The 20700-nt window shown below is 44.9% G+C and overlaps 1 protein-coding gene across 1 annotated transcript in view; it reads right to left on the bottom strand.

Moving 5' to 3' along the window:
• The window catches only part of cep162 (centrosomal protein 162), a 211735-nt gene that overhangs the window by 93726 nt on the left and 97309 nt on the right, over positions 1-20700 (bottom strand). The window contains exons 17-19 of the mRNA XM_072499835.1: positions 15863-15994; positions 10267-10379; positions 6345-6459 (exon numbers count right to left, since the gene is read on the bottom strand). Coding sequence (XP_072355936.1) covers positions 6345-6459; positions 10267-10379; positions 15863-15994 — 360 coding nt within the window. The remainder of the gene's footprint in view (positions 1-6344; positions 6460-10266; positions 10380-15862; positions 15995-20700) is intronic.

The following is a 20700-nucleotide window of genomic DNA, read 5'->3' as shown; positions in this document are numbered from 1 at the left end:
GCGAGGGTAGGTCCGATCAAGGACAGTAGCGGGAGATTGTGTATTGAGTCTGAAGAGATAGGAGAGGTCTTGAACGAGTACTTTTCTTCTGTATTTACAAATGAGAGGGGTGATATGTTGGAGAGGACAGTGAGAAACAGATTGGTAAGCTCGAGGAAATACTTGTTAGGAAGGAAGGTGTGGGCATTTTGAAAAACATGAGGATAGACAAGTCCTCCGGGACTGACGGGATATATCCAAGGATTCTATGGGAAGCAAGAGATGAAATTGCAGAGCCGTTGGCAATGATCTTTTCGTCCTCACTGTCAACAGGGGTGGTACCAGGGGATTGGAGAGTGGCGAATGTCGTGCCCCTGTTCAAAAAAGGGACTAGGGATAACCCTGGGAATTACAGGCCAGTTAGTCTTACTTCGGTGGTAGGCAAAGTAATGGAAAGGGTACTGAAGGATAGGATTTCTGAGCATCTGGAAAGACACTGCTTGATTAGGGATAGTCAGCATGGATTTGTGAGGGGTAGGTCTTGCCTTACAAGTCTTATTGAATTCTTTGAGGAGGTGACCAAGCATGTGGATGAAGGTAAAGCAGTGGATGTAGTGTACATGGATTTTAGTAAGGCATTTGATAAGGTTCCCCATGGTAGGCTTCTGCAGAAAGTAAGGAGGCATGGGACAGTGGGAAATTTGGCCAGTTGGATAACGAACTGGCTAACCGACAGAAGTCAGAGAGTGGTGGTGGATGGCAAATATTCAGCCTGGATCCCAGTTACCAGTGGCGTACCGCAGGGATCAGTTCTGGGTCCTCTGCTGTTTGTGATTTTCATTAATGACTTGGATGAGCGAGTTGAAGGGTGGGTCAGTAAATTTGCAGACGATACGAAGATTGGTGGAGTTGTGGATAGTAAGGAGGGCTGTTGTCGGCTGCAAAGATACATAGATAGGATGCAGAGCTGGGCTGAGAAGTGGCAGATGGAGTTTAACCCTGAAAAGTGTGAGGTTGTCCATTTTGGAAGGACAAATATGAATGCGGAATACAGGGTTAACGGTAGAGTTCTTGGCAATGTGGAGGAGCAGAGAGATCTTGGAGTCTATGTTCATTCATCTTTGAAAGTTGCCACTCAAGTGGATAGAGCTGTGAAGAAGGCCTATGGTGTGCTCGCGTTCATTAACAGAGGGATTGAATTTAAGAGCCGTGAGGTGATGATGCAGCTGTACAAAACTTTGGTAAGGCCACATTTGGAGTACTGTGTACAGTTCTGGTCGCCTCATTTTAGGAAGGATGTGGAAGCTTTGGAAAAGGTGCAAAGAAGATTTACCAGGATGTTGCCTGGAATGGAGAGTAGGTCTTACGAGGAAAGGTTGAGGGTGCTAGGCCTTTTCTCATTAGAACGGAGAAGGATGAGGGGCGACTTGATAGAGGTTTATAAGATGATCAGGGGAATAGATAGAGTAGACAGTCAGAGACTTTTTCCCCGGGTGGAACAAACCATTACGAGGGGACATATATTTAAGGTGAAAGGTGGAAGATATAGGAGGGATATCAGAGGTAGGTTCTTTACCCAGAGAGTAGTGGGGGCATGGAATGCACTGCCTGTGGAAGTAGTTGAGTCAGAAACATTAGGGACCTTCAAGCAGCTATTGGATAGGTACATGGATTACGGTAAAATGATATAGTGTAGATTTATTTGTTCTTAAGGGCAGCACGGTAGCATTGTGGATAGCACAATTGCTTCACAGCTCCAGGGTCCCAGGTTCGATTCCGGCTTGGATCACTGTCTGTGCGGAGTCTGCACATCCTTCCCGTGTCTGCGTGGGTTTCCTCCGGTGCTCCGGTTTCCTCCCACAGTCCAAAGATGTGCAGGTTAGGTGGATTGGCCATGATAAATTGCCCTTCGTGTCCAAAATTGCCCTTGGTGTTGGGTGGAGGTGTTGAGTTTGGGTAGGGGGCTCTTTCCAAGAGCCGGTGCAGACTCAAAGGGCCGAATGGCCTCCTTCTGCACTGTAAATTCAATGATAATCTATGATTAATCTAGGACAAAGGTTCGGCACAACATCGTGGGCCGAAGGGCCTGTTCTGTGCTGTATTTTCTATGTTCTATGTACTATAAATGTGAAAGCTAAATATAGTACTCTCCCGATCTCTGGCTTAGATACCCCTCTAAATTATAATTAAGTAATAATGTTTAATTCGTCACCAATGCTTAATTTTTAAAATTTAGTGTAGATTCCCAACCAGCCACTCAGGTCACAGCTTTTCTGTGATGTCACTTCAGTTCCCCCCCCCGCCACACACACAATTTGAAAAGATAATAAAAGTAAAAATGAGTAAAAATCACTTACTTACCTTCTTAGGGTCTCAGATGTTCTCAGGTTCTTTCCCTGACAGAGACTGCTCCTCCTCCTCCGAACCGCTCCCGAAACTAGGCCGCGATCTTTCTAAATCTCCGCTCCGACTCGCAGCTCCCGCGCTTTTCAAATCTCCGCTCCGACTCGCAGCTCCCGCGCTTTTTAAATCTCCGCTCTGACTCACAGCTCCCGGGCTTTTTAAATCTCCGCTCTGACTCGCAGCTCTCGCGCTTTTTAAATCTCTGCTCCGACTCGCAGCTCCTGCTCTTTTTAAATCTCCGCTCTCAATCTGCACTTGAGTTAAAGTCTTCTGAGCGGGAGTTTAGCGGGCTGTTTCGCGGCGCCTACACCGCCAAGAAACATCTCACTATTCGTGGCACGGTAGCACAGTGGTTAACACAGTTGTTCACAGCTCCAGGGTCTCAGGTTCGATTCCCGGCTTGGGTCACTGTCTGTGCGTAGTCTGCATGTTTTCCCCGTCTGTGTGGGTTTCCTCCGGGTGCTCCGGTTTCATCCCACAGTCCAAAGATGTGCAGATTAGGTGAATTGGCCCTGCTAAATTGCCTTTCGTGTCCAAAAAAAAGGTTAGATGGGGTTACGGAGATAGGGTGGAGGTGTGGGCTTGGGTCGGGTGCTCTTTCCAAGGGCCGATACAGACTCGATGGGCTGTTGCGCCTGGTGCAAGTTTGTGTGGACCTGTACTAAGTGGCCCATTGGCAAGGTCTCGCATGCCATCCAGCTTATTTAAATCTGCTGACTGCACCATGGTCAGTGAGGGAAAGACCCAGATTGCGACGTCTTGCAAGATTCTGGTGAATACTGCAAGATGTTTTGAGCGTCGCAAATCTCTCAAGAGTACTCTTGCAAGATTCAAAGGCCCCGCCCCGACACCAAGTTGGGCACGATGAGGCGCTGAATCACACCCCAAGTGTGCTTATGACAGATGACGGGGGGGGGGGGGGGGCGGGTTTGCTAGTGCTGTTGGGGAGGGTTTAAACTAATGTGGCAGGGGGATAGGAACCAATGCAGGAAGTCGGAGCGAAGTAAAACGGGCCAGAAACAAAAAGCAGTGAGGGGGAAAGTGAAAGGCAGAGAAGCCATAGTCAAAAGGGGCCACAGAAAATAAATCAGGAGATAGAACAGGCACGTAAAAAAGGAAATATGACAATAATCATGGGGGGCTTCAATATGCAGGTGGACTGGGAAAATCAGGTTGGTAGTGGATCCCAAGAAAAGGAATTTGTGGAATCTCTAAGAGATGTTTTTTTGGAGCAGCTTGTGACAGAGCCGACTAGGAAACAGGCAATTCTGGATTTGGTGATGTGCAATGAGGCAGACTTGATTAGGGAACTTAAGATGAAGGAACCCTTGGGAGCAGTGACCACAATATGATAGCTTTTACCCTGCTGTTTGAGAGGGAGAAGCTGCAATCAGATGTAACAGTATTACAATTAAATAAGGGTAACTACAAAGACATGAGGGAGGAGCTGGCCAGAGTTGATTGGAAAAGGAGCCTAGCAGGGAAGACAGTGGAACAGCAATGGCAGTAGTTTTTGGGGGTTATTAGGGAGGCACAACAGAAATTCATCCCAAGGAGGAGGAAACATGCTAAGGGGAGGACAAGGCATCCATAGCTGACGAGAGGTGTCAAGGACAGCATAAAAGCTAAAGGAAAGGCATACAAAATGGCGAGGATTAGTGGGAAGCTAGAGGATGGGGAAGCCTTTAAAAGCGAGCAGAGGACAACTTAAAATAGCAATAAGGGGGGAGAAGATGAAGTAAGAGTGCAAGCTAGCTAGTAATATAAAGGAAGATAGGAAGTGTTTTTTTCAATATATAAAAGGTAAGAGAGAGGCAAAAGTAGAAATTGGACCACTGGAAAATGTGGCTGGAGAAGTAATAATAGTAATAAAAGAAATGGCAGATGAACTGAATAGTTACTTTACATCAGTCTTCACGGTGGAAGACACCAGAGCTCCAGGAGAACCAGGGGGCAGAGGTGAGTGCAGTGACCATTACTAAGGAGAAGGTTCTGGGGAAAGTGAAAAGTTTGAAGGTGGATAAGTCACCTGGACCGGAAGGACTACACCCCAGTGTCCTAAAAGAGATAGCTGAGGAAATTATGGCGGCATTGGTGATGATCTTTCAGGAATCACTGGAGGCAGGAAGGGTCCCAGACGACTGGAAAGTGGCTACTGTGACACCACTGTTTAAGAAGGGAGGGAGGCAGAAGACTGGTAATTATAGGCCGGTTAGCCTGACTTTGGTCATTGGTAAGATTTTAGAGTCTGTTATTAAAGATGAGATTGCAAAGTACTTGGAAGTGCATGGTAAAATAGTACAGTCAGCACGGCTTTGTCAAAGAGAGGTCAGGTCTGCCAAATCTGTTAAGAGTTCTTTGAGGAGGTAACAAGGAAGTTAGACAAAGGAGAACCAATGGACATGATTTATTTAGATTTCCAGAAGGCCTTTGACTAGGTGCCGCATAGGAGACTGTTAAATAAGTTAAAAGCCCATGATGCTAAGGGTAAGATCCTGGCATGGATAGAGGATTGGCTGACTGGCAGAAGGCAGAGAGTGGGGATAAAGGGGTCTTTTTCAGGGTGGCAGCCGGTGACTAGTGGTGTGCCTCAGGGGTCTGTGCTGGGACCACAACTTTTCACAATAAATGATCTGGAAGTTGGAACTGAAGGCACTGTTGCTAAGTTTGCAGATGATACAAAGATCTGTAAAATGACAGGTAGTATTGAGGAAGCAAGGGGGCTGCAGAAGGATTTGGACAAGCTAGGAGAGTGGGCAATGAAGTGGCAAATGAAATACAACGTGGAAAAGTGTGAGGTTATGCACTTTGTAAGGAGGAATTTAGGCATAGACAATTTTCTAAATGGGGAAATGCTTGGGAAATCAGAAGCACAAAGGGACTTGGGAGTCCTTGTTCACAATTCTCTTAAGGTTAATGTGCAGGTTCAGTCGGCAGTTAAGAAGGAAAATGCAATGTTAGCATTCATGTCAAGAGGCCTAGAATACAAGACTAGGGATGTACTTCTGAGGCTGGAAAAGGCTCTGGTCAGACCCCATTTGGAGTATTGTGAGCAGTTTTGGACCCCGTATCTAAGGAAGGATGCGCTGGCCTTGGAAAGGGTCCAGAGGAGGTTCACAAGAATGATCCCTGGAATGAAGAACTTTTGTCGTATGAGGAACAGTCGAGGACACTGGGTCTGTACTCGTTGGAGTTGAGAAGGATGAGGGGGGATCTTATTGAAACTTACAGGATACTGCAAGGCTGGATAGAGTGGACGTGGAGAGGATGTTTCCACTTGAGGAAAAACTAGAACCAGAGGACACCATCTTAGACTAAAGAGACGATCCTTTAAAACTGAGATGAGGAGGAATTTCTTCAGCCAGGAGGTGGTAAATCTGTGGAACTCTTTACCGCAGAAGGCTGTGGAGGCCAAATCACTGAGTGTCTTTCAGACAGAGATAGATAGGTTCTTGATTAATAAGGGGATCAGGGGTTATGGGGAGAAGGTAGGAGAATGGGGATGAGAAAATATCAGCCATGATTGAATGACGGAGCAGACTCGATGGGCCAAGTGGCCTAATTTTGCTCCTTTGTCTTATGGTCTTATATCAAGTAGAACAAGAACCAGGCTGAATACATAGGTCTGGGGAGGGGGGGCGGGGGAGGGGGGGGGGGGGCGGTGAAAAAGTAAATAAGAGAAGCAAAGAAAGAGTATGAAAAGAGATGAGAGCCAACATAGAAGGGAATCCCAATACGACAGTCAACCCTGCACACCTTTTTAGCACACCTCTACGTTTAAGCTGATATGTCCCCCTATGGATATTCGGTGGGGTCAATACAACAATGTTTTTTTCAAATGTTGTGATATAGAAATTTCAGCATTAATAACACATCACATCATGCGTTTAGTACATGACAAATAAAACACTTTCCCGACTTGTCTGTGGAAATGTACATCATCCTTTGAGACAGGTACTTGCCTGTGTTACTCTCAACTGTGAAAGCAGGTCAGTAATTGTTTGATTTTCATTTTGCACAGCCAACTGTACATCATTGACTGATGCTTGCTTCATATTATTCTTGTTCGACTGCTCCCTAATGAGGCAAATTGGCAAAATAAAAACTCCTTTAGTTTCAAATGCACTCTTAGAAATTAAACAGCCTTGTTCCTTAGGATTGTTTTAAATACAGTTGAAACAACGCCTTCTTGGCTAAAACTGTCAACTTGTTCAGTACAGTGATTGTTTAGAATTTATTATTATTATTAATAATAATAACAACCTTTTATTGTCACAAGTATGAAGTTACTGTGGAAAAGCCCCTAGTCGCCACATTCCGGCACCTGTTCGGTTTCAGAGGGAGAATTCCGAATTCCCAGTTGGTACGGGAATTGAACCCGCGCTGCTGGCCTTGTTCTGCATCACAAACCAGTGGTCTAGCCCACTGAGCTAAACCCACTCATTTATTAGGCTGACATTTCAGTACAGTACCGAGCCAATCCTATATTTTAGATAAGAGGTTCATAGAATCATAGAAGTTTACAGCATGGAAACAGGCCCTTCGGCCCAACCAGTCCATGCCGCCCAGTTTTTACCATTAAGCTAGTCCCAGTTGCCCGCACTTGGCCCATAACCCTCTATACCCATCTTACCCATGTAACTATCTAAATGCTTTTTGAAAGACACAATTGTACCCGCCTCTACTACTACCTCTGGCAGCCCATTCCAGACACTCACTACCCTCTGAGTGAAGAAATTGCCCCTCTGGGCCCTTCTGAATCTCTCCCCTCTCACCTTAAACCTATGCCCTCTAGTTTTAGACTCCCCTACCTTTGGGAAAAGATGTTGACTATCTACCTTATCTATGCCCCTCATTATTTTATAGACCTCTATAAGATCACCCCTAAGCCTCCTACGCTCCAGGGAAAAAAGTCCCAGTCTATCCAGCCTCTCCTTATAACTCAAACCATCAAGTCCCGGCAACATCCTAGTAAATCTAAAGCCTAGGTTAAATCAAGTCTGTTCCCAGGTGAATTCAAAAGATCTCATGGCACTATTTGAAGAACAACAGGGGTGTTGACCAATGTTTAACCTTCAACCAACACAACTATAACAGATTATCTGCCAAATTATTTTGTAGCAGGTCTGTGAGACTGTGCCATGCACAAATTGACTGCCATGTTTCCCTACATTACAAAAGTTATTATAATTCAAAAGTACTCAATTTGCTGTGAAGTGTTTTGTTACGTCAGGAGCTCATGAAAGGCATCATATAAATGAAAGATAAGAAAGGTTTGAATTTATATAGTGCCTTTCTCGATCACAGGACATTCCAATTAAACACTTCTGAAATACTCACTGTTGTCATGCAGGGAGATAAGCAGCTAATTTTCAGGCACCAAGCTTCCACAAACATCATTGTGCTAATGACCAGAAAATCTGTCCTTGTGAATTTGATTGAGGGATAAATATTGATCAGGACACCAACAATAACTCCCCTGCTCTTCAAAATAGTACCATGGGATCTCTTGTGTCCACCTAAGGGTGGACCTGAGGGTGAGGATCAGAGGCTTGTTTAGCACAGGGCTAAATCGCTGGCTTTGAAAGCAGACCAAGGCAGGCCAGCAGCATGGTTCAATTCCCGTACCAGGCTCCCCGAACAGGCACCGGAATGTGGCGACGAGGGGCTTTTCACAGTAACTTCATTTGAAGCCTACTTGTGACAATAAGCGATTTTCATTTCATTTCATTTCAAATAGGACCTTAATTTAATATCTCATTTGAAAGTCAGCACCACTGACATTGACAACTAACACAAGTATCAGCTTTGACCTTTGTGCTCATATCCTGAAATGGGCCTTGAACCCAAAACCTTCTGATTCAAAGGTGAGAATTCAGAGAGGGGCAGCATGGTGGCACAGTGGTTAACACTGCTGCCTCATGGTGCCAGGAACCCAGGATCAATTGCGACCTTTGGTGACTGTGTGAACTTCACACTTTCACCTCGTGTCTGTGTGGGTTTCCTCCGGGTGCGCCGGTTTCCTCCCAAAGTCTAAAAATGTGCATGTTAAGGTGAAGGTACGGGGCTGCGGCGATAGGGTGGGGGCCTGGATAGAGTGCTTTTTCAGAGGTTCGGTGCAGATTATTTGGGCTGAATGGCCTCCTTCTGCATTGTAGGGATTCTTTCATGAAGAATGTTACCAACTAAGTCATGGTTGCTATCTGGAAAGCAAAAGCAAGTTCTTTCTTACACACAGTCAGCCTGATCATATGCTGGATTAACAAATTCCTCAATGGCAAGTGGTGAAAATGAATTCAATAAATATGGTAAATTGTGGATTAGAACCAGAAAATGTCCTTGAAAGCTGTCAGCCTAACTATGTTATTCATGGAAGGGAAACTGACATCTCTAATCGGTTGAGCCTAAAAGACCGCAGCCCAGCCTACATACTTATTTCAGGGTCCTTTGGGCAACAAGGACTTGGTAATATACATGACCCTGACAGTGTCATTTATATTCTAAGAACCAAAAAGAACTCAGGGCGGAAATTCGTTCCAGGCAATGGCACAAAACAGGTTAATCAGATTGGTTATCTGTAATACGTAGTGTCAGATATTCCGTCCCATTGTAGAACTCCGCATCATACGCTGCATCTAATAGGCTGCGGTGCCGACTATGCCTGTGGTGTGTACCCGATGGTAATGTTTCAAAATTCAATGGCCAGAATTTTACATTGCTCGGGTGAGGCCACACCTGACCTGGAAGCATGTACAAATGTGCGAAAAGATGTCAAGCGCGCATCCTGACATCACCCTGCACTGGAGCAACAGTTTGGTCGGCTGGTACAGGCACATGTTGGAAGCGTGCCCAACAACAAACACGCAGTCAAATGACTTCATTACAAGGTCAACTGAATACAATTTTATGTGGCCCAACTGCTTTTATGGCTGGCAGGCAGGCCAGTTGTCCAGACAACCTTCACGTTTAGCTTCAACCTCTCCCCAAGGTGGAGTGAATTGTCTGGGTTGATACATGATTTAAAAGGTTTCTAGGGACTGAGGTTGGTGTTTGAATGTGCTGTCTACACACTCTTTCTATGGTTTTCCCGTCATAATTTATTTCTTTTAGAGGTCTGCAGCTCCCTGAGACAGCTCTGTGGCTGCTGATCTCCTGAGCGAGCACATTACAAATGCCAGACGGCATGCTCCCTTTTCCCCAGTACCTGCCCTCGTCCCGTCATCCCGTGCAGTGCTCAGCCTTTCTCAGAGCACGTCTCATGCTGGTTGCCCATTAATTGACCAGCCTGCGTGAAATCACATTCGGTGCCAACCGCTCTGGAAGCTCGTTTTGCTCCCAATTCCAGCCTCGCCCAGAGCGTGTGCTGGACAGATGGAAAATTCAGGCTAATGTTTTAAAAAATAAGTTGAGCAAACAAAAGTGACAAAACACTATTGAGTTCAACCAACAATTAAAACTGAGCATCCTTAAAATCTCAAATAATTTGAATTAAATTTTGGAAAAATTAACAACATGGTGGTTCAGTCATCAGAATTTAAGGAAAGCCATTAGTCAATCGCAGTGTTTGTAAAAACAACCAACAGTGCGGTTACAAAGAACAGATGAGATTAAACTTAAGAAGGCGGGCCTTCATGAATAAGAGGCGCAGGATAATCAGTTATCAAACGTAGAATAATAGAAACATATGAAGCAATCCAAAGCACATCTCCAAAAAGTGAAGTGAGGACAGCTTGCAATTACGTCCATTTCAAAGGATTCCACTGCAATGATACAAATGCTCTTTGCTGATACAATTGATTAAGACTACAATATTTAAAAGTCAATTCGGAATTAAGAGCATCAACGCAAACATGAACCTTAGAAACAGCAAACTTCAAACCTTACTTTAGTCGGCGCATTTCAACCATTAAGTGTTGTGTTTCTGTGAACATTTTCTCTTCATTTCTTTTATTAAGAGCCTGAAGCTCTTTCACCTGGGTGTAAAGTCTTTCATTTTCCTGAAATATAAATGTTCTTTATGTAGTAATACGAGTCATTCCAGTCACATGAAATAATCTATAGTTTATAACACCAAAAATACTTTTGAAAGTAACGTGCTGGTCCCAAAAGTAAAACAGTACTTTCCAGTTAATATTTCAAATATTAGCTTTAAAAAAATACTTGAATTGATTGTGTTTTGCATAACCACCGGACATATCAAAGTGCTTTAAAGCCAGGCAGCACGGTGGCACAGTGGTTAGCACTGCTGCCTCACGGCGCTGAGATCCCAGGTTCAATCCCGGCTCTGGGTCACTGATCGTGTGGTGTTTGCACATTCTCCCAGTGTTTGCATGGGTTTCACCCCCACAACCCAAAGATGTGCAGGGTAGGTGGATTGGCCAAGCTAAATTGTCCCTTAATTGGAAAAAATTAATTGGGTACTCTAAATTTATGAAAACAAACAAAAAAAAGTGTTTTAAAGCCAGTGAAGCACAAAGTGTAGTGACTTACGTAATGTAAGAAATGCAACATCCAATATGCGCAAAGCAAAATCTCACCAACAGCAATATGATAATGATCCAACATTGGGAATAGCTTACCTGCTCTTCTTTTAAATAGTACCACTGAATCTTTTACATTCACCTGGGCTATTAAAATGAGGACTCAGTTTAACATCTTATCTGAAAGCCCCCACTAACTCCAACAGCACAGCACTCCTGCAGTACTGCACTGGAGTGTTGGCTTTCATTTTTGTGTCCAGGTTCTGGACTGGGACTTGAAATTGGAAAATTATTACTCATTGAGCTACAAGGTTCCATATGAGCCTTGGCTATTTTGAGAAAAAGGAGCACACATTTAAGTCAAAAGCAAAAATAATGCTTTTGTCAGGGCAAGAAAGGAAAAAAGGAAGGGGTGAGGGCAAGAGTGATTACATTTGAAAAGAGATGTTGGTGCAAGGCAAAACAGGATAACAATGAGACAAACATAGAAGCAAAAGATGGGTCCAAAGGCAAATTTCATGGTTACAGCAGAATAGCTGCCCTTCATAATCAAGTGAAACCTTTGCGCTATTGCATTACTTGCTATATCAATGCTATATCACTGGAACCACGATTTTTCCAACCGATACATTATAATTATTTTTTTTAACAAAATCAATTAGATCATAGAAAGAATAATGACATCAGATATTTGCAAAAGTCTCAATGGTCTTTCACCACTCAATGCTTTCCAACATATAAATGTAATTCCCACTACCTCTATGATTGTTGTGAAGCCTTAACCTTCTGAAGAGGACACTAGCAGGGTGGAGGAATCATCGTAGTTTCACAATGGACAGAGTAAAAGCTAAGCCGTGTATACCTGAGGTCAATGATATTCATGAGGTGTGGCAATGTTGCATTGCAGCATGGAGGAAGTATGAATGGATAAAATTGGAATTGATTTCTTTATCTGTTCTGTGAGAAATTTTATATTTATTGGAACATAATGGGGTGGGTGAGTAACCTGGCAGATGTAAAAAAAAACAACATGGCAGTAACTGGTAAATATCTTTTGAAACATAACTGGGAAGAAAATTGAAACTGTGAATGAAGGTCTTGTGCGATCTGATTTTTAAATTTAGATTTATTTTCACGCGTACTGAGGTACAGTGAAAAGTATTGTTCTGCATTCAGTCCAGACAGATCGGTCCATACATGAAAACATAGGACATACGATAAATACACAATGTAAATACATATGACATCTGGTGAAGCATACGGAGTGTAGTGCGGCTCAGTAGAGAAGATGCATGGAGAGATCAGTTCAGTCCATAAGAGGGTCATTCAGGAGTCAACAGCGGGGAACAAGCCTTTTTGAATCTGTTAATCCGTGGTCTCAGACTTTTGTATCTCCTACCCGATAGAAGAAGTTGGAAGATTGATTAAGGATGGGTCTTTGATTATGCTGCCCGTTTTCCCAAGGCAGCGGGAGGTATAGACAAAGTCAATGGATGGGAGGCAGGTTCACGTGAGGGATTACGCTGTGTCCACAACTCTCTGCAGTTTCTTATGATCTTGGGCCGAGTAGTTGCCATATCACGCTGTGATGCAGCCAGGTAGGATGCTTTCTATGGTGCATCTGTAAAAATTAGTAAGAGTCAACGTGGACACGCCAAATTTCCTTTGTTTCTTGAGGAAGTATAGGTGCTGTGGTGCTTTCTTGGTCATAGCACTGACGTGGGTGGACCAGGATAGGTTGCTGGTGATGTGCACACCTAGAAATTTGAAGTTGTCAACCATCTGCACCTCGGCATATTGATAGTCAGGGGTGTGTACGATACCTTGCTTCCTGAAGTCAATGTTCAGCTCCTTCGTTTTGCTGACATTAAGGGAGAGATTGTTGCTGTTACACCTAGGTCCTCTATCTCCCTCCTGCACTCTGATTCATCGATATATGAGATCCGACCCAATACAGTCATGTTATCAGCAAACATGAGATGGAGTCAGAAGTCGTATGTGTATAGGGAGGATAGTAGGGGGCTATGTACACAGCCTTATTGGGCCCCGGTATTGAGGACTAGTGTGTAGGAGGTGTTCTCATTTATCCTTACTGATTGTAGTCTGTGGGTCAAAAGGTCGAGGATCCAGTTGCTTAGGGAGGAGCCAAGTCCTAGGTTTTGGAGTTTTGATATGACCTTGGTTGGGATTATGCTGTTGAAGGCAGAGCTGTAGTGAATGAATAGGAGTCTGACGTAAGAGTCCTTGTTGTCGAGATGACCCAGGGATGAGTTAAGGGCCATGGAGATGGCGTCTGCTGTGGACCAGTTGTGGCGGTATGCAAATTGCAGTGGATCAAGGCATTCTGGAAATATGTGTCTCATGACCAACTTCTTGAAGCACTTCGTAATGATAGATGTCAAGGCCACCGGATCATGGTCGTTGAGGCACGTTGCCTGTTTCTTCTTCGGCATCGGTATGATGGTGGTCTTCTTGAAGCAGGTGAGAACCGCAGAACGGAGTAGGGAGAAGTTGAAGATGTTTGCGAACACACCCGCCAGTTGGTTGCACGGAATCTGAGTGCATGACCAGGGACTCTGTCAGGACCTGTAGCTTTCAAGAAGGCCGATCTGACTTCTGAGGCTGTGACGGTAAGTATAGATGTGTCCGAGACTGCTGGGGCAGTTGACAACGGTTTGTTGGTTTCCTGCTCAAAACGAGCATAGAATGCATTGAGTTCATCGGGGAGGGGTTCACTGCTGCCGGAGATTCTACTCGGCTTTACTTAAGAGCCCATTATGGTGTCTAAGCCTTTCCACAACCGATGAGAGTCCGTTTCGTTAGTCTGTGACTCTAGCCTAGTCTGGTATTGTCTCTTGGCGTCCCTGGTGGCCTGCGGAGGTCGTACCTAGATTTCTTGTATAGGTTAGGGTCGCCTTTCTTGAACGCCTCAGACCTGGCCTTCAGTAGGGAGTGAATCTCCCGGTTAAACCATGGTTTCCGGTTGGGAACGATAATCGAGAGTAAGCAATTCGACAAAATAAAACAGGAGACCAGTTATGAAGGAAAAATATAAACTGAACATTCCATGCACAAGATGGATACAGGAAATGTCATGATAAAAATGTTCTAATAAATCCACTGGAATTCTTTGAAGATGTAACTAGTAGAGTTGACCAGGGAGAACTGGTGGATGTGGTTCATGTAGACTTTCAAAAGGCTTTCGACAAGGTCTCACGGGCAGCACGATAGCATAGTAGTTAGCACAATTGCTTCACAGCTCCAGGGTCCCAGGTTCGATTCCCGGCTTGGGTCACTGACTGTGCGGAGTCTGCACGTTCTCCCCGCGTGCGCGTGGGTTTCCTCCGGGTGTTCTGGCTTCCTCCCACACTCCAAAGATGTGCAGGTTAGGTAGATTAGCCATGCTAAATTGCCCTTAGTGTTGGATGCGGTTACTGGGTTATGGGGAAAGGGTGGAGGTGTGGGCTTAGGTAAGGTGCGCTTTCCAAGAGCCAGTGCAGACTTGATGGGCCGAATGGCCTCCTTCTGTACTGTAAATTCTATGATTCTACTCGCACATAGCAGATTACTGTGTAAAGGTAAAGTGCATGGGACTGCAGGTGGTATCTTGAGAGGGATAAAGTGGTTAGCAGACCAGAAGCAAAAAATTGGAATAAATGTTTTTTTTTTCATTTGGCACACAGTAACTAGTGACTAGAGATCTGTGCTAAGACCCAAACTGTTCACATTATATATTAATGATTTGGATGAGGGAACAAAATGTACTATCTCCAATTTGCAGGTGATACAAAGTTGGGTGGGAGGGTGAGCTGTGAGGAGGTTGCAGGGATGCTTCAGCAGGGTTTGGACAGGCTGAGTGAGTGCATGGCAGATGCAGTATAATGTGGATAAATGTGAGATTATCTGCTTCGGTAGCAAAAATAGGAAGCAGATTATTATTTGAATGGGTGTAAATTGAGAGAATGGACACTCAGCAGGATCTCTGTGCCCTGGCGCATCTGTTGTTGAAAATAAGCGCGCAGGTACAGCAGGCAGTAAAGAAGGCAAATGATATGTTGGCCTTCATAGTGAGAGGATTTGAGTACAGGAACAGGGATGTTTTATTGTAATTGTATAGGGCATTGGTGAGGCCACACCTGGAGTAGTGAGTGCAGTTTTGGTGTCCTTACCTGAGGAAAAATGTTCTTGCTGCGGAGGGAGTGCAGCGAAGGTTTACCAGGCTGATTCATGAGACATCATATGAGAAGAGGCTAAATTGGTTAGGATTATATTCATTGGAGTTTAGAAGAGTGAGAGGAGATCTCATAGAAAGTTATAAAACTCTAACAGGATTAGACAGGGTAGATTCAGAAAGAATTTTCCCGATGGTGGGGGAGTCTAGAACTAGGAGTCATAATTTGAGGATAAGGGGTAAACCTTTTAGGATTGAGGTGAGGAGAAATTTCTTCATCCAGAGAGTGGCAAATCTATGGAATTCACTAAAACAGAAAGTAGTTGAGGCCAAAACGTTGTGGAATTTCAAGAAGGAATTAAATATAGCTTTTAGGGCTAGAGGGATCAAGGGATATGGGGGAAAGGTGGGATCAGGGTATTGAACTTGACAATCAGCCATGAACATAATGAATAGTGGAGCAGGCTCGAATGGTTCCTCCTACTTCTATTTTCTTTTCTTTTTTTAATTTAGAGTACCCAATTAATTTTTTCCAAATAAGGGGCAATTTAGCATGGCCAATCCACCTACCCTGCACATCTTTGGGTTGTGGGGGCGAAACCCATGCAAACATGGGGAGAATGCACAAACTCCATACGGACAATGACCCTGAGCTGGGATCGAACCTGGGACCTCAGCGCCGTGAGGCAGCAATGTTAACCACTGCGCCACCGTGCTGCCCTCTATTTTCTATGTATGTTTTAACCATCTAATTTTTATACTTAATAACCAAATAAAACACCAGTACAACATTCAAGTAATAGAGAGACAAACATCTTTGTTCCAATACCTGATGGTAGCCTTGAATAAGAGTTTCTTGCTCCTCAACCTCCTTTTCAATTAACTTCAGCTTATCTTCAGTCACAGCATCCAATCTTCCGCCAAATATCAATTTCTTCCTGCTGGTCTCCAGGGTGCACAACTTTCAGAAAAAAGATACACCATTAAAAAAAAAAAAATCCCTCCAGGCAATGATAAACATGGATATAGAAATCAACCAAAGTATGCAAGTCGTGGTTTTGAGTTAGGTTGGGAGCAATTGTGCAGGGAAAGACGTTGGACTACTTTGAGAGCAATGTTTCATGAGCTCACTTCAGCTAAGGAGGCTGGAATCACACAAACAGTATTCCCTTTCTTTATAAAGGAAGATGGTTGTAGTTGCTGGAGGCCAATCACCTCAGCCCCGGGACGTCATTGCAGGGATTCCTCAAGATTTCCTCAGTTCTAAGCCTAACTATCTTCAGACCTTCCTTTCAACATAAGATTAAAAGTGAGGACGTTTGCTGAATGCAGTGTTCGGTACCATTTTCGACTCCTCCAACTTGTAAGTGTCAGACAATGGCCATCTCCAACAAGACAGAATCAAACCACCTCTTCCTGATCAAAAACAGAAATTACTGGACAATCTCAGCAGATCTGACAGCATCTGTGGAGAGAAAAGCGAGCTAACGTTTCGAGTCTGGATGACGTTAGCTCCCTTTTCTCTCCACAGATGCCATCAGGGCTGCTGAGATTTGTCCAGTATTTTAGTTCTTTGTTTCAGATTCCAGCACCTGCAGTAATTTGCTTTTATTTTTGCTTTCACCTCTTCTTGATATTCAATGGCATTGCCAACACTGAATCTTCTACCATCAGCACCTGGGGTGGGGGGTGGAGTTACCACTGATCAGAAACGTGGACCAGCTGCACACATACTGGGCTACAAAAGCTAGTCTCAGACTGGGGGTAAACTTTAACAGGTGGCACAGTTTTCCACCTCGCCACTCAGCGTTGACAGGAAATAACCCAGAACAGTGGCCGCTGCACGGACTATAGGCAGTGCCACAAGGTGAAGGGAAGACCCTAGGCGGATTCTGAGTGGGGAGAAAGGGGCTTGGAGTCTTGATAGAGAGCCTAGCAGGGGGTCGTGGAAGGTGGGAGGGGCAAGGATTGGGAAAGGGAGCCTGGAAAAGAGGTGCCCCCTCCTTCCCGACCTGAGACTTATTCTGGCAGGCTCTCCCTGTCCCTGATCTTGAAATTGTGTCTGGGCGCAACTGGGATGAGGGCAGGTAGCCTCATTAGGATTTTCTCATCCTGTGTAAAATTAAAAGGAGCCGGAGATGTAAACAGCGGGAGAGGAGCTAGAGATTTAAAAGCAGGCGAGGAGCCGGAGATTTAAAAGAGCGGTAGAGGAGCCGGTGATTTAAAAACGGGAGCGGAGCCGGAGATTTAAAAGTGGGAGAGGAGCCGGAGATTTAAACAGCAGGAGAGGAGCTGGAGATTTAAAAGCGGGCGAGGAGCCGGAGATTTAAAAGAGCGGTAGAGGAGCCAGAGATTTAAAAGCGGGAGCGGAGCCGGAGATTTACAAGTGGGAGAGGAGCCGGAGATTTAAACAGCGGGAGAAGAGCTGGAGATTTAAAAGCGGGAGAGGAGCCGGAGATTTAAAAGCTGGAGAGGAGCCGGAGATTTAAAAGCACAGGAGAGGAGCCGGAAATTTAAAAGCAGGCGAGGAGCCGGAGATTTAAAAGCTGGAGAGGAGCCGGAGATTTAAAAGCACGGGAGAGGAGCCGGAAATTTAAAAGCGGGCGAGGAGCCGGAGATTTAAAAGCGGGTGAGGAGATGGAGATTTAAAAGTGCGGGAGTTCAGTAAGGAGCGGAGATAAACTGAAGAGTGACATCACAGGAAGGCTGTGATTAGATTGGCCAAGAGAGGGCCTGCTGGTAAGTAGTGGTGACTGGTAAGTAGTTTTTCTTTTCATTATTTTTTTTTGTTTTCTTTTGTTTTTTGGCATTATAGTTGTCAAGAAGTGTGTCCAGCTGCAGCTCCTGTTAGACCGCTTGACAGCTCTGGAGCGATGCTGAGGACGTCGTGGACAGCGTGTTCGCTGATTTGGTCACACCACAGGTGAAAATTACTGAGGGAGTTGGAAAGCGGGTGACCAAAAGACAGAGCAAGAGTAGGAAGGCAGTGCAGGTGTCCCCTGCCGTCATCTCCCTGCAAAACAGATATACCGATTTGGATACTGTTGGGGAGATGGCTCACCAGGGGAAGGCAGCAGCAGCCAGGTTCATGGCACCGTGGCTGGCTTTGCTGCGCAGGAGGGCAGCAAGAAGAATGGCAGGGCTATACTGATAGGGACTCAATCGTAAGGAGGGGGTGGGGGGGTGAACAGCCAGCTGTCGTGGTGCACACAGACACCAACGATATAGGTAAAAAGCAGGATGAGGTTCTACAAGCTGAATTCAGGGAGTTAGAAGGTAAACTAAAAAGTAGGACCTCAAAGGGAGTAATCTCAGGATTGCTACCAGTGCCACGGGCTAGTCAGAGTAGGAATGTCAGGATAGATAGGGTGAATGCGTGGCTCGAAAGATGGTGCAAGAGGGAGGCATTCAAATTCCTGGGGCATCAAAACCGGTTCTGGGGGAGGTGGGGCTAATACAAACCGGACGGTCTGTACCTGGGCAGGACTGATGTCCTGGGGGGGGGGTGTTTGCTAGTGCTGTTGGGGAGCGTTTAAACTAATGTGTTCGGGGGATGGGAACCAATGCAGGAAGTCGGAGGGAAGTAAAACGGGGCCAGAAACAAAAAGCAGTAAGGGGGAAAGTGTAATGCAGAGAGGCCAGTCAAAAATCAAAAAGGATCACAGTACAGGGTACAGTGACTGAGGAGAGTGTGTAAGGTGAGGTGGGCAGTACAGGATTGAGGGTGTTATACCTAAATGCGCGCAGTATACGGAACAAGGTAAAAGAGCTTGTTGCACACATTGAAATTGACTGATACGATGTTGTGGGCATCACAGAGACGTGGCTGCAAGGGGATCAGGGCTGGGATCTAAATATCCAAGAATATATGTCCTATCGAAAGGACAGGCAGATGGGCAAAGACGGCAGGGTTGCATTGTTAGTAAGGAATGAAGTTAAATTGATGGCAAGGAGCGATATAGGATCAGATGGCATAGAAGTCTCTGTGGGTAGAGTTGAGGAATGGTAAAGGTAAAAAGACCCTGATGGGAGATATGTACAGGCCCCCTAGCAGTAGTCAGGATGTGGGGCAGAAAGTAAATCAGGAGTTAGAAAAGACAGAAAAGAAAGGCAATATTACAATAATCATGGGGGACTTCAATATGCAGATGGACTGGGAAAATCAGGTTGGTAGTGGATCCCAAGAAAAGGAATTTGTAGAATGTCTCAGAAATGATATTTTGGGCAGAGCCTACTAGGGAACAGGCAATTCTGGATTTGGTGACAAGTAATGAGGCAGACTTAATTATGGAACTTAAGGTGAAGGAATCCTAAGGGGGCAGTGACGAGCAGTGACCACAATATGGTAGAATTTACCCTGCAGTTTGAGAGGGAGAAGCTGGAATCAGATGTAATTGTATTACAATTAAAAAGGGTAACTACAAAGACATGAGGGAGGAGCTAGCCAGAATTGATTGGAAGGGGAGCCTAGCAGGGAAGACAGTGGAACAGCAATGGCAGGAGTTTTGGGGGGTTATTCGGGAGGCACAAAAGAAATTCATTCCAAGGAGGAGGAAACATGCTAAGGGGAGGACGAGCATCCATGGCTGATGAGGGAAGTCAAGGACAGCATAAAAGCAAAATAAAAAGCATACCAAGTGGCGAGGATTAGTGGGATGCCAGAGGATGGGTAAGCCTTTAAAAGCAAGCAGAGGACAACTAAAAAAGCAATAAGGGGATAGAAGATAAAATATGTGTGCACCCTAGCCAGAAATGTAAAAGAAGATTGGAAGAGTTTTTTGCAATATATAAAAGGTAAGAGCGAGGCAAGAATAGACAATAGACCACTGGAAAATGAGGCTGGAGAAGTAGTAATAGGAAACAAAGAAATGGCAGACAAACTGAATAGTTACTTTGCATCTGTCGTCTCGGTGGAAGACACCAGTGGGATACCAGAACTCCAGGAGAATCAGGGAGCAGAGGTCAGTGTAGTGGCCATCACTAAGAAGAAGGTTCTGGGGAAACTGAAAGGTCTGAAGGTGGATAAATCACCTGGACCGGATGGACTACACCCCAGGGTTCTCGGTAGCACAGTGAGTAGCACTGTTGCTTCATAGCTCCAGGTTTGATTTCCTGCTTGGGTCACTGTCTATGTGGAGTCTGCACGTTCTCCCTGTATCTGCATGGGTTTCCTCCCACAAGTCCCGAAAGACGTGCTGTTAGGTGAATTGGATATTCTCAATTCTCCCTCTGTGTACCCGAACTGGCGCCGGAATGTGGCAACTAGGGGATTTTCATAGTAACTTCATTGCAGTGTCAATGAAAGCTTACTTGTGACAATAAAGATTATTATTATTATAATGGAGATAGCGGAGGAGTTTGTGGAGGCATTGGTGGTGATCTTCAGGAATCACTGGTGGCAGGGACGGTCTGGGAGGACTGGAAAATGGCTAATGTAACACTCCTATTTAAGAAGGGAGGCTGTAGACGGGAAATTATAGGCCGGTTAGCCTGACTTCAGTTATTGGTAAGATTTTTAAAAAAATTTAGAGTGCTCAATTCATTTTTCCAATTAAGGGGCAATTTAGCGTGACCAATCCACCTATCCTGCACATCTTTGGGTTGTGATGGTGAAACCCATGCAAAGTTAGGGAAAATGTGTGAACTCCATGCGGACAGTGACCCAGA

Source organism: Scyliorhinus torazame, chromosome 4 (assembly GCF_047496885.1).
Source record: "Scyliorhinus torazame isolate Kashiwa2021f chromosome 4, sScyTor2.1, whole genome shotgun sequence".
In the NCBI taxonomy this organism is placed as follows: domain Eukaryota; kingdom Metazoa; phylum Chordata; class Chondrichthyes; order Carcharhiniformes; family Scyliorhinidae; genus Scyliorhinus; species Scyliorhinus torazame.
This window is presented reverse-complemented; position numbering and strand designations above follow the sequence as displayed.